Here is a 14,749-nt window from a genome sequence, read left to right as displayed (position 1 = left end):
TTGACACAGGGGGATAAATCAGAGGTCCTTCTGTGTGTGTGTGTGTGCGTATGTGTGTGTGTGCGTGTGCATGTGTGTGGGACAGTTTCAGTGTACAGTACAGGACAACTGCTGACAAGATGAATTATGGCCGCGGGGGTATTCATAACAGCATTCACATTTTGACTGGTGTGTTTTCTTTGCTGCCTGCTCTATGTGGGCCATGCAGGGACACAAGCATTTTCCAGTTGAATTCAGTAATTTCACACAAGCTGTCAAACATTGAAGACCGCAAGGAAACTTTTCCTCCTGGTGCAGAGAGAGGACATAGGTTCAATGGGGGGCACCTCCATCAGACTTTTTTGACAAAATATAGCTGAATAATCTCGTTCAGGAGGCAGTACAAGCTTTGTACAAGTCAGTACAAATTGTACTGACTTGTAATGGCGTGTAATGGCGAATATATGTACAGAATGGGGCTGTCCCTTATACTTTAATTGGCCCTTTTATCTCTTTAAGTTGGAAACACAACTTTGAATACTTGCCAAATACCTAAACCCTCAAACTCGTATGTTATTGCCATGGCTGCATATTTTGTGACCATTTGGAAGGTCCTAGATGTTCTTCCGTTTACTGAACATGCACCGCTGCCCGAGTGTCTAAAGAAGGTATCCTGCTGTCGGATCCCAACACAGTATTGTCCTGTCAACCACCCAGTGAACCGTGTGTGCGTGTGACGGGGCGGCGGGCAGAACGTACATGCTCGCACACGCTGTGCAGGAGGCTGCGAGGGAGCAGCTTGAGGGTTCCTCTCCCCAGCGCCTCCTTCTTCCTCTGTCCGCTGAACATGAGCAGCTCCTTCTTCTCCTCCTCGCTGAGGGAGTGACAGTAGCGCACCTGGGGAGCAAAGGACAGGAGACGTTGGCTTGGCCGGTTTGGTGTGGGGCAGAAATAGTACAGTACGGTACAGGTAGTGACGTTGAAGTATTTGTTTTAGTTTTTGTTATCGTTGGCATGTTTGCATCACAATGTTGTACAGTATGATGATACCAGCAAAATTCTTTCATACAGTTGATATCTTTGGCCCCGATTGTTGTATTGGGATTAGAGTTTTGGGATTTTCATGAAACAAGGCAGTCAAACGTCAAACATTTATGTGGTCCCTCGACATTTCCACCGCAAAATCTTCAGAATCTTCACCCGTATTTGTATTGCGATGAACATTTCGATTTGTGAGCTCATTAACATTGTGCACTCTTGATTTTTGTTTTAAGGGGAAAAAAGGGGGGTCTCGTCGCAAATCCAACGGCAGGACTGTCCTGTCAGCTCCTCAAAAGAGGTTATAAAGTGAGTTAAGTATGAGAAGGAGCTGAGTAGCATACCGGAGCATGCTGAACAAAGGCAATTCTTGACCCTCACATGCCCTTCCTAACCTCCTCCCTGAAACACACACACACACACACGCACACATGAAGACACACACACACACACACACACAATCTCCCATTGAGAACCTAGTCTTTTACAACAGCTCCCCCACCCCCCCCCCCCCTTTTTTTTGATGTCCCCCCAAAAACAAATCTGAAATCCTGAGCGAGAAGCGGGGGGGGGGGGGGGGGGGGGTGGGGGGGGGGGGGGGGGGAAAGCAGGCGTTTACACAAACAAGAGGCTGTGTTTAGAGTGGAATCACGGAGACAAGGGCAAACACAGACGAGAGCCATGTGGTGCTCTGCCTGTGGTGCCACAGTGGTGGTGGTGGTGGTGGTGGTGGCATCACATAAAGAGTCTTCAACCAGCAAAGCCCTCTCTCTCTCCCACTGAGACGGCCTCGTAAAAACCCCAGCGCTATGACAGGAATCTGGTTGGCAGGGGCTCCCGGCAAACATCATAAAATCTTCCAGTAAGGACACGCATTGTGCCCACACCGCACTACAAAGGGACATGATTGTGAAACAGAGAAATTCCATCCCCCCCCCGCACGACCCTCCGTGTGATGGTTCAGCGGATGCCAAGTTGCTCACATGAGCGCCGGTGGCTTCGATATGCGGGTCGATGTGTGGGTTTCTTGGATGGCGGCAGACAGCAGATATGCTGCCGTACTCGTCGCTTTGCGCTCAAAGCGGAGGGAAGAGGGAAGAGACGTGCCACTATCACACATCGTTCCTGGTGGGTTACTGGGATAACCTTTCAGGCACCGGTTTGATTCACTTATGCAGCTACGTTCTGGAAAGTTTCCATCTTGCACCTTTTTTTACACAAAGGCGAAGCAGTGCCGGGATACATGGTGCAAAGGGGTTGGCCCAGCAGATGGCGGCAATGCAACATTTAGGATTAAGGTTATCCGGAATATCGATCCCTGTTCCCCTGTCACAAATGACCCCATGCAGGAAATGTTCCTGAACATTTCAGGGAAAGACTGCATGAGTGAAACGGGCTATGGAAAGGGGGATGTTGGGGAAATGAGTCTCAGCCTTGCAGACCCATTGCAGTAACCGGTAACCATATGTTTTATTGAAGATGCCTGCTGGATAGCATTTTATGATACTTGCATTTTATGCATACACATACAATTGGGGGATTGTCACACACACACACAGACCGACCGACGCACACACTCCTCCCCCCCCCCCCCCCCACACACACACACAAAATCACTCCTGCAAGGTAATCCTGTATTTTTTTTTTTGTTATGCGCAATCAACTGGTGTATATTTTATAACACGTCCCCTATAGTCATATTTTCTTTATGGGAACACAGGCGTACAGAAACAATATAAACCACCCGTGGGATGTTTCCTACCTCATTATCGTGTGGGGGAAGCTGGTAGAGAAGCTGTTTAATTCTCAACTTCTCTCCTGGACTGTTGACGTAGGGAACCTTGTCCTCAGGCAGACAGGAGAAGTATAACTGCACCTGGAGAAGACAGAGGGGAATACAGAGGTTATACCACCGAACACCCTTTGACACTATTGGGTTTCACGATCAAAAGCTAATCAACAATTGCGCTCTCCCAATCTATCAAGGGCTCTTGTATTTTCTTTCCCATATTCTGAAATGGACGCTATCGTGGGAGAGAAAGAACAACAGCGTGTGCGTTGACTAATAACTGTCACAAGACGAGTTTGGTTAAGTTTATGGAGCGTAGCACCAACACTGTCAGACTTAGATTTTTCTTCTGGAATGAATGGTGCTCACAGTGGATGCAGTGTGGGTGCTCCTTTAAGAAACACATACGGCCTCTCCTTTCTACTTGATACTATGTAGGCTATTATATGCATGCATAGTATGCATATGTTTCCCTATGGTTTTACTGCTTAGCCGCCAGACAAATGAGTCTCACAGGCACAGCAGATGATTTGTCCAGGGTCCCCGACAACAGTCGAGTACATTCGAAAACGTTAACGGAAGTCACTCTCCTTTCACAAAAAGCTCCCTTTCCTTCTGGCAGGTTTTTTTTTTTTTGTGCGTAAAGTTGACCACGGTTATCATAACAATACATAACACGACGAGACAGTAATGTATTAACCTGGGGCGCACTCATGGGTAAACCAAACTGTTTTTATGAACCTCGGAAAAGTTTTTCGGATGACTAGTAGGTTCATTTGCTTCGAGTCTCGGTCTAGTCCGTGTCAATTCATCATGTATATTGGAGCGTGCCGGTGGAATCCGAGTGATTGAGCTTCCCTAGATGAACTGTTGGCTCATTGGCTGTATTTGAAGCAGACATTATTCGCCCATTAATCAGACCCTCTCACTGGGAACTGTCATAACCAAATGAGTTATTCTCCTTTGATCCAAGTTCGAAAACCAGCAGGATGAAATCAGTATGAATAAACAAAATGGCGTGTTGTAATTCATCCCAGAGAAGCAGAGAAGGCTTTGTGCAGGAGGGAGGAGGATTTGTTATGTACTACTACCTCTCTGTACGGACAGCACAAAGCTGGCTGTCTCCGTAGTGTCTCAGTGGCACTTTGACCCTGGAGGGTCGGGGGGTGGATGGGGGAGCAGGCCACTGAGGGGGCTATCCTTTACGAGGGTAGGGTAGGGTGGGGGGGGGGGGGGGTGGTCTGAGGGGGAGATCATTACAGCCCGGCAGATAAAGAGGTTGGATGTGTTCCATGGCGGACCCCCTGCTGCTGGTGCTGTCTAGTGGGGGGGGGGGGGGGGTGGGCGTTGGTGGTGGTTGAGGGACAACAGCAATTTAGCTTGACAATCGGCTCAGAATTTACCCCCCCATCATAAATTATGCACGTTTTCATGCTGCTATTACCCCCTCATCCAGCCTGCCTACGGGGGTGATGGGGATGGACGGGGGGACGGGGCGGGGGGGGGGACCGTCATCACACCAGCTCCTCCACATGATGATCACCTTTAATGCACAGGGCCATTGAGCTCTGCAACGACTGCAGTAAAGGCATTACAGTTGAGACTCACACAAAAGGCTCGCGTATTTGGTCCCAGGGTTCGCACTCTGTTATTGGACCACCACCGACCTCTAACCCCTCCCCCGTTTACCCCCTCAACCATCACCCCCCCCTCCTCTCCCCTCCTCCCCCCCTCCCCACTTTATATGCCTCTTCACCCCCATCATTACTTTCATGTATGTTTACAACAAAAAAAAAAGGAAAAAGTGGCGGTTGTGTATGGAAAGAGAGAGTGAGGGGAGGAAAATAGATTAAACGTGTGGAGAAGGTTCCAGATCAAACTGACTGCCCTGCGGACACACACACACATCACAGCCATGCCTGGGTTTGTAGGCGAGGAAGGCCCATTAAAAGGCTGCTACCCACTCTCTCTCTCTCTCTCTCTCTCTCTCTCTCTCTCTCCCCCCCTCCCTCTGGCTGATCACCACCACCAGCAGTAGGCCTGATCCACTCGCAAACATCTGCTAACAGATCTCCCATAATGACAACCAGCCCGGGCCACACCACAGTTTGTAAATAAAAAAATACACACATCCTGCCTGTAAGTGGCTCGCGGGCTAGAGCCTGCCAAGTCCGTCTCAAACAAACAAACCTGGGAGAACAGACCTGAAGTCTACGGTTACTATTGTGTCTCCGAGAAGCGGCACATGAACCTAAGAGGAGGCCGTATCCGGGATGTTATTCATGAGTGTGCTGAACGTCAGCCTCAAACTGGGCCAGGGAACTGGGCTACAGAGACTGAGATCAGGGGACTGAATCAGGTCAGCGCTGTTTTTAATTTCTCTTTTGGGAGCGCTCACCAGTACCCCCATCACTGGAGGCTTCTGGGAAAAAAAGACAAACGTGCGTGTGAACACTGTCGAATGACGTGACAAAAGACCAAAAAACGTCAAGAACAATGTGTACTCTTCGGTATCTCAATACTGTGGAACACCCTCAGAAAGCTGAGCAGACTTAAAGTTCTCCCCTACTTCAACGCTCCAACACTCCTTGAGCCTCCTTTTGATACACAGGGCTGAACACTGTGGTGTTGATATCCTCCATAACTCGGTCACGCTCACCTGTTCAGGCCTGAGTCCGGGCGGCACCCAGGCGTACTCCTCCAGGGCGCAGCCGGAGTCATCGTCGGAGGTGGAGCTGCGCTGGAAGCCGAAGGTCAGCTTGCTGACTTTCTGCTCCATCATCAGGTCTCGCTGGCGGGCTCCACCCTGGTAGGCCACCCCTGCCGCCACCGCTGAGCTCTCTGAGTTCATCAGACGCTCCTTTCACTGATGGGAAGGAAACAAGAAGGAGGAAGAGGAGAAGGAGGTCGTTAGATGCATGCTACAGTGTCTCAATGATGAACAATGAACGGGTGGGGGTACAGGCAATCCAAGGAAGAAAACAGAGAAAAAGAGGAGAAGAGTGATGACTTAATGAGATTCACACTTTATGAGAAAATGAGAGCTATGGATGGAGAACCGGAGAGAAAGACAGCAGAACAAATGGAGGAAGGATTGAAACAGAGATAGGACCGCAGCATGACGAGTCGCGGTGACGTCGACCCGGTTTATGTCAGCGTCCTAATCTGTTCGTTTACTATTTTCTTTCCCATGCACGTTTTTTACAACCAGCTCTCGCTACCACTGCCTTGTTTCATGTGGGACCGAAAACCGCCTCCCAGAAAGGAGCCATTACAACATATGAGCAAGCCTTACTTAATCCTCCTCTGCTGAAGAATCTCCTATATAAAGGCCCCCTCATCAAGGGAACCGTACCCTACCATTTCCACAATGGTAGCATGTCACCAATTTAATTGTTTCCCACTTGCGGCTTTTTGGGCCATTTCGAAGTCATTAAGAAATTCCTGACGCTGCGAGAGGTGACATTCTGGCTCGTTTAAACAAAGAATTAAACTGATAAATTGGAAAACTACAGCGAATGCAGAAACAAAAACCAATTAACACTCATGGGTTACGATGCGTTTACTGCACATTCCTTGCCAACGCTGGTTTCCACCTGGAAACGAGACACTGGCACACTTCAACTAGGCACCAGCACGCACCCCAAAGGAGAATATTATTTTGATTTTCTCTCTCCCACTTCCCTGCCAGGCAGGGCTGGATCCCAGGAGAGGCTCACAGGCACATGGGCTCGGGTGATAGCTTGATTATTGGAGCTCGAGGTCTGTGAAAACACCAGGCTGGCCTTGGGCAAAAACAGCCTCCCTGTGGCTATGTCTGCCATATGGGGAATGTCCTCAAGCTCTTTCTCTCTCTCTCTCTATTCACCTCCCCTCTCTCTTTTTCTGGACTGTTTGTTTTCTAACCTGCTGCTGTTAATGTCTGACCATCCTTTCATCTCTGGGACGGATGGAGCTCTGGCAAACAGGTGAAAGAGGGAGAGCGGTAGGGGATGGTTGGACGGATGGACGGATGGAGAGAGAGAAAACGGACAGGCTCGCCTGATCCTCAGCAGGGGACCAACCGGGGAATGCAGGGAGGATGGTACTGCAGAGAGATCAAAGGCTGGCACAGAGTCCTGTGATCTATGTGGGTCTGACCACACACATTAGCACAAATGCTGAGGATAATGGACATCACAGTGACCCACTGGTGGCAGAAAGAAGGCGGATTGACTTTAAGATGGATTAGTTTTTTGCCCAAAGTGACTTCTATGGAATTCAGATACATGTCATTAAGGAGCGGGTAGGGCTTAGGTATGATGGAGGTGGCTGTGAGTCAGCCACTAGACTAGACTATATCTGATAAGTAAAGAGGATTAGAGCTTTTCGGTCTTGGAACAAGGCAGAGCTGATATCTTGATACCCTTTCAGCATTATCATAATCCCACTCAGATTTGCCATACAGTTAACACACATTCAGCCTTTTCCCTTTCCATTGCTGTATGAGCCACCGATGCACTACTGAGTTCAAGGGTTCAGGCGCAAATCAATTCAGAAAGTCCCCCCCACCAGGGGCCCTTAGTTATGAATCACTGCAGGTCCCCATCCTAACCACTAATGAAATCCTAAATGTATTTCCTGCACCGCCGGAGAGACCCGGCTGCACGGGCCAGGCATGGTGCGGAGAGCAGGCTGAATGTGTGTCCAGTTGTGGCCATCTCTCATGGGTCACTGGGCTCTGACTGAGATCAAATGGGGAGCCTTGAGCCAGTGCCCAACAGCCTGTCTCCTACTCCCCTTGTTGGCTTCCACCCCCTATGGATGCAGGGGAAACAGCTGAGAAAACCCGGACTGCACCGGACTGCAGTCTTTGAAGAACAAGAGAGTGGAGATGGTGGTGGTGGTGGTGGTGATAGAAGCCCCCCTCTCTAAACATCTCTGCTGTCCCCGTATTGGAATGCCATCCATTTCTACGTCTCTGTGGGAGTGTGCCGGCCCTGTGTCGCACATAAAAAACAGGGGAAGGCCCACGTTTGCGCCGACAGACGTGGATGGACAGGCCTGCAACCGTCCAGAAGACACTAACTGTTAAAATGTCTGTGTCTTTGTGGATGTCACGTACACCAGACAAAGACCCACTATGAACCCACCAGTCAGCTGTATGTTCCTGTGGTAACCAGTGTTCCCCTTGCTGCCGTGAGGAATCTTACTGACACAGGCATGCACGCCAGGGGTCCTGGGAGAATCAGGGAATGATTAACTGTCCCGCAGGCCCATAGCTACTGCCTTAGCCTACACATACCATGCTTAACACGCCAACCCTGAGCCCGCCTCAAGGACAAGGGAAGCTGCCGTATGCCATGCTAACAACTGGCATATCCACTCGTAAGCCTGCCAACCTTGAGATCCTGACACACGAGAATGATTTACAGCGGTTGTAGGCAGAAGTGGATTCTTCTGTTTTTCTCCCCCCCCAGCTGGTCCAGAACTAATGAATGGCCTTGTGCCACAAAGTATAGAGTCTGGTTGACTCGCGAACGCGTCCCCATCATAACGCCCGCCATGTCTGCAAAACAATGGAGCTTTTGTGCGAGAATACACTAGAAGGCATGTTCCGTCACGAGCACCGCTTCTATCTCCTGTTTAAGTCTTTAACGCTTTTTTTTTCCCCTTTCTCTCTAATGACGATGTTGTTGTGTTAAACTAACGGGCGCATCGCAAAGGAACCAAGATAACCTGTCTTCCAGGGCCTCAGCAGCAGGGCGAGGAGCAGAAAAGACACTCTCTGGTTCCACCTAGCCCCTATTGACTTGCAAATGAGACCGAAATAACCTGCCCAGGAGAAAAAAAAGTGCCCTTGTTTCGAGAGCTGCTTGAGTTTCACGTTGGGCGGGTATGTGGCGGTCGGCTAACTATAGGCAGGTTCCACCAGGAGCCCAGACGCTCTCACAGGAAGGGGCCCCTTACACTTTGTCAGCCGCACAAACATGTCGCTCGTGTTCATGCCCGGGCCGAGCCTGGCGATGCGTCACGTCAGCCAAAGCCCGAGCTCAGAAGAATGTCCAAGTGGCAGGCGTTAGCATACATCTGCATACAGGCTAATTGTTTCCCCCGCCCTGAGGTCAGTCAGTCAGTCAGCTCATTTCCACTCTGAAAAATAAAAGGGTTGCCTCCACCTCTTGTATACCAAAAAAAGTGTGGAGCTGACTTTCCCCTTTTGTACTGACCGTTCACCGAGTCATCGCCTACGTCGGCGTCTCATGGTTGGCTCTTAACAAGGGACCTATGGTTCTTTAAGGTTAGTTTCTTCCACCCTCCGACTCACCACCTTCTCTCTCCCCCGCTACCCCCCCCCACCCCCCTGCCCTCCTCCCACACTGGCTAGACCCCTGCAGTCCTGAATGTTTAACAGCCCCACTCCTTTTGTATAGGTGCTTGTTAACATGGCTTTGGGAGCTCTGTGCCTGCATAACTGAGTGATCTGCCCCCACAGGGCCAGAGGGTACTGAGGGTGGGCTGGGTGGATGTGGGGTGGTAGGACAGGGGGGTGGAGAATGTGGTAAGCAGTGTGTGTGTGTGTGTGTGTGTGTGTGTGTGTGTGTGTGTGTGTGTGTGTGTGTGTGTGTGTGTGTGATTAATAAATTGTTATTGCCGCTCTCTACATTGGTTGGGTCCATATTAAAAGGCATGAATGAAAGGTGCATAAAATATTTACAGGTGATTTCATTATCACACACTTGCCGTACTTTGTTTGTTTTATCACTATTATGTGGCTTTCATCTCATGGCACTCTGACCTATTCATGCACCTTAAGGTTAAATATTCATCACTCATCATCAATCATTCCAGTGGACCTCATTATTTTATCTAATATGATTCACAACACTTGAGAATATTGTCTGGTAAGAAATGTGATTTCTTTATGGCACACAGGTGAACACTGAGAATGTATATAGCGAGCACACAACCCTGACCCGTGCAGACTCCACACACATGCCCAGGTCCCAACTGATCAATAAATCCAGCGGTGGGGGACACTTTCTAAGTCCACTCGTGAGTACACTATGTTAACTTGAGCTTACTAGATCTGGACACCCGAGTCCTGGCTTAAGAGCGCATTGGGTCGGTGGGTGGGCGGTGGTGGGGGGAAGGGGGGCAGCCTCTGGTCTGAATTAGGGTCTGTATTCCTCAATGTAGTCACACACACACACACACACACCGACTCCACTGAGAAGCACAGTGCTCCGTGTCAGTTTGGACGCACCCAATGTGTTTGACTTGGCTCCTGCCCGCTGGATAGGAGACTTAAGGAGAAAACAAGACTTCCTGTTCAAAAAGTCTGGGCCTCTTCTAGTTTGAGCATCAATACGTCGTTCTCTTGAGTCATTTTGGGATGAATCACTGGTTCGAAATGTTCATGAGAAGAAAAGGGCCCAGCTATCATTGATTTGATGGGAGCCTACATTGTTATCATGATCTGGGAATCAACAATTGGGCGAGTGAATGGACATTTTCAACAACAGCGAATTGAGAGTGAGTGACATCCACTCAAAGAGAGAGAGATAGAAGAGAGAGAGAGAGAGAGAGAGAGAGAGAGAGAGAGAGAGAGAGAGAGAGAGAGAGAGAGAGAGAGAGAGAGAGAGAGAGAGAGAGAGAGAGAGAGAGAGAGAGAGAGAGAGAGAGAGAGACCACCTGCATCTACTGCATGTGTGATGCTGTCACACGATTGATATCAGACATTTGGGACCCATTTATATCTACATTGCCTCAACAACATGGCATGAGTGCCTTGACATTGAGTTCAGATCTTTAAATAAAATACAGAAACGTGTTAAAACAATTACGCAATCTGCAACATAAAGATACAAAAAAAGGTAAAAAATATTAAAGGTTGAATATGTAAAAAAAAAATGGCAACATTAACAAATAACTTCATGCATTTACTGTCAGCATTAACTTGAACCATCCTCTGTTTTAAAGGCTTGTTCCTTCACAGTACACTCAAACTCTGTGACTCCTAGCACTGCAGTATTCCAGACTCGCTTCCACATTCCAATGCAAACTAGATTACGTCTGCTGCAGCCGTGTCCCCACAGCCCAGTGCTGCCTCTTACCTCAGTGCAGGAGAAGCCTCCCAACGCAAGCCGCTCCACAAAAAGCTTCTGGTCACCCACTAAAATCCAGTCCTAGATGCTGCTTCAGCCCCGTGAATCCATGCCTTCAGTATCTTCCTCCCTCTCTCTCTGGCTCTGTCTCTCTGTCTCCCTGCCTCTCTCTCTCTGAGTCTGCCTGTTTCCTCAGGTCTAAATCCAGGACACTAGCTCACAGTCCTCACTCGCAGGGTTTGTCAGCACAGCTCCGGCCCATATCAACACTGAGACGTTGAAAACCTGGGAGGTGTGTGTGCCAGAGCTCAGTGTGTGTGTGTCCATTGGTGTGGGTGTGTGTGTGTGTGTGTGTGTGTTTGTGTGTGTTGATGATGAGCCCAACCAGATGGCCATCCTACTCTTTACTCCCCTATGACTCCGCCTCCCCCCCCTTCCCCTCACCTCGTAGGCCCCGCCCTCTTAACCCCAGCCTGGCCCTCTTTAACCCCAGCCCAGCCAGTCATGGCAGGGTGAGGTTTGATCTCCCCTCCGGTCACCCCTCCCCTCAAACTTCACACGTAGAGAACCAGAGAGACCGCCACGCTTAAGAAATCAGTCAGCGGATGGGGGGGCATCCGGTTTTCTTACCGCACAGTCATCCTCTAGTTATTCTCATGCTTTCATACGACAGCCTCCCTCCCTCTGTCCCTCTGCCCACCACTGCTTCCTTTCCTTCCTTCCCTCCATCACCTCCTACTCTTCACACCTCCCTAGCTACAGCGGTGAAGATGTGGGGAAGCTGGTGGTGAGCACCAACGGTTTGAGCCTTCTGGGTTACACTTCTCGTCCAATGTGTGAATGTGTGGAGAAATCATGCAACACAAACAGCCACAGATTGGTGCTTGCTGAATTAAGGCTGTAGTCCAAAGCCAAAATGTGCCATGTGTTCGGTATGAAAATCAGCCCCCGGGCCCCAGGGAGATCCTGGATCTATCTCTGATAATCCCAGACTGTTGACTATAGTCGCCATGGATGTCCACCAGGCTTTTGTAATGAGATAAGCTTCTGGTCTGTGACCATATGAATCCCATCTGAAAAAAAAGCTTTATACAAAGCAGTCGGCCCCGCTTGGGGAGGTTGACAGTCAGGTCAGCAATGCTGTAATGCTCGCAGTATTTGTATCTGAATTTTTAATCGCAGGAATCAAAATGCATGAACTGCAATCCATCCAATTCATTTTAAAATCCGCAAAAACAAAACGGTTACGGCGACAACAATGCGCTTTAGGACACGCTCTCTGTCTCTGTCTGTAACCTAAAAGCTTTATTGGCAAAAGGAGACCATTCACTGGCATGAAAAAGACCAGAGATATATCGGCGCTGCGGTCCCCACTGTCCCGGCCTGCGTCACGTCCACTCAGCCCCTCTCTGTCTGTACACGAGTCCGGTCTGCTCCAGACCCCCGGGCAGGGGTAGGCCAGAGGGCGGGCGTTTGACCTCTGCCTCTCCTTCACCTCGCCAGGAATGTCAGAAGGTGAGGCTCTTCCTGTTGTCTGTGAAAACAAAAGCCACCGTTCCGGGTCAAACTCCGGACACTCACACCTTGGCTGGTCTTTTGTGTTCTCCTCTGGTTGCTTTCTTTACAACGGGGGTCAGCTTTATAGAAGACACTGTGGCGTTTAGGAGCCGCCGTACGCATGCATGCGCCCCGTCTTTCAGAGCCGTGTTGATCCAGCTGAGGGCTCCCATGTGCTGAGGCTCGGAGACAAAGCGTTGCGTTTTTACGAGGATGTCCAGATCAACATGTTTACAGTCTTGTTTAATTTTTAAATGTGAGCAGGGATGACGTCCGAGTGTATGTGTGTGTGTGTGTGTGTGTGTCTGAAGGTGTTTTTGTGTGTGTGTGTGTGTGTGTGTGTGTGTGTGTGTGTGTGTGTGCATGGTTTCTGTATGTATGTGTGTGTGTGTGTGTGTGTGTGTGTGTGTGTGTGTGTGTGTATGTGTGTGTGTGTGTGTGTGTGAGTGTGTGTATCTGAAGGTGTGTACGTCTGAAGATGTATGTGTGTAGGTGTTCGTCAAAGTGTGCATGCTTTCTGTGTGTGCGTGTGTGTGTGTGTGTGTGTGTGTGTGTGTGTGTGCGTTCTTGCATGTATGTGTATGGGTTAGTGTGTGTGTGTGTGTGTGTGTCTGCGAGCTCACTGCCACAAAGCCATTGTAGCAGCCAAGGCCAGGGAGAGGGGAGGCCTGTTCACAGTAGGAGCCCCCACTCACCACAAGCCTTTGTGTCGGCCCAAAAGACCGGGCACTGTACTCCATTAGCAAGTCTTAGAGGGGAGGGGCCACACAACATCCTGCCTATGGGGGGGGGGGGACCCAAGTCAACACAAAAATAACTAACTTTGACAATAGTTGACAATGTTTGACTCATGTTTTTAGAAAGACTTTTGGTAGCGCTATGTTTGTTTTGCATTTTGATGGTTGTCTGTGTTTTATCTGTTTGATTGATGTAAAGCACTCGGTCACGTTTGACCTGTATGAAAGGTAAAATAAATACACTTGACTTATTGACTTAATTGCTGACGGCTAGTATCAGGTCAGACGAAACTTGTCAAAGTTTTATGACAGGGTGAATATTTTGTTGTAACCATGTTTTCTCATGGTTATTACTTTTGACAAAGTTAGTGTATTGGAAGGGGAAGACGATAAACAGGTCCACTCTGTTCTAAACGGACCAATCCACATCCGTGAATGGCACCTGCAAATCGCACATTACAGGCACCTTTCAAGGTTAATGCAGGAACAAATGAGTATATTAGTGAAACTTAGCGGGGAAACAACCACCCACTGAATGAATGAAGGTCTGACACCTCACTGATGGGGACACTCCGGTCTGCTCACTGGCCTCAGTATCTGTCATTCCAGAGTTTCTCTACCTTAAACAATTGTACCGGCTTTACAAGTTACTTGTTTCTGTGTGTGTGTGTGTGTGTGTGTGTGTGTGCCTGTGTTTGTGATAACTGCAGAGCGGTGCTTGTGAGAGAGTTCCTTGATTGCATGATGCACTTATTTGGGAATTGTGTTTTAGTCTTTAATGTTCTGAAGCATGTTAAGAGGTACTTGTATGCAGCTGTCATACTTTAATTTGGGAAAGGCCGGTATCAAACTCAATTCTGCATCCAAGTTAGATTCAAACTCTGGTCTCGTAATTAAAAATAAATAATGATAATAACAATCTCCGCCAAAGCCAACTGGAAACGCACTCTGGCGAGGGAGAGAAAGACCTGCTATACAAGGTGGTTACTGTTGCTACAACAGAGAGGCCTGGCAGCTCAGCGGTGGACTGCCGGCGTAAAACAGCCAGCGTCCCCTCGCTGACGACGTGCCACTTCTATTGTTAGGCGTCTCTCTTGTTTCACAGTTCACGGTATGCCTAAGATAGTTGTGAAATATCCCTGACCCCTGACCCCCGCGGGGAGCACCAGATGACCCATAAATCTCTGCTCCCCGAGGCTTTACGGCCCGCTGGCCTGTCAGAGCCGCAACGACCTGAACAGCACCTCACACCTGGTCTACACCTTGTGACCGCTGTAAAAGAAGAAGTAAATAAATAAAAACACACAGCGGGGTGAGCCACTGGGTCCCCCCCCGGCGCCCCGGCGTGTCCTGACACAGGACTGACCGCGCAGCGACAGGAGGGAGTGTTTGCCGTCGCCGCGATAAAACCGCATTCTTCTCTCAGTCCAAACTCGCTCTCCCTCTCTCTTTAAAAACCAGCGCCGGGACGGGTGGGAAGCCACGATCAAGTTTTTTTTTTTAAGGCTGCAATACCTCATGGTCAATGAGCTTCATCTTTCAGTTATCACCCTCAGGTTGCT

The 14,749-nt window shown here is 49.3% G+C and overlaps 1 protein-coding gene across 1 annotated transcript in view; it reads right to left on the bottom strand.

Annotated features, from left to right (window-relative positions):
• Positions 1-14,749, bottom strand: part of prickle1a (prickle homolog 1a) — a gene marked incomplete at its 3' end in the record, with an annotated part of 28,686 nt that overhangs the window by 3,472 nt on the left and 10,465 nt on the right. Inside the window, exons 2-4 of the mRNA XM_084477325.1 lie at positions 5,466-5,672; positions 2,780-2,893; positions 739-876 (exon numbers count right to left, since the gene is read on the bottom strand). Of these exons, the coding sequence (XP_084333451.1) occupies positions 739-876; positions 2,780-2,893; positions 5,466-5,657 (444 nt within the window). The 5' untranslated portion in view covers positions 5,658-5,672. The remainder of the gene's footprint in view (positions 1-738; positions 877-2,779; positions 2,894-5,465; positions 5,673-14,749) is intronic.

The sequence above is a fragment of the Micromesistius poutassou genome (assembly GCF_964030765.1).
Source record: "Micromesistius poutassou genome assembly, chromosome: 13".
Classification (NCBI taxonomy): domain Eukaryota; kingdom Metazoa; phylum Chordata; class Actinopteri; order Gadiformes; family Gadidae; genus Micromesistius; species Micromesistius poutassou.
The sequence above is the reverse complement of the archived record's forward strand: the minus strand, read 5'-3'. Positions and strand labels throughout refer to the sequence as shown.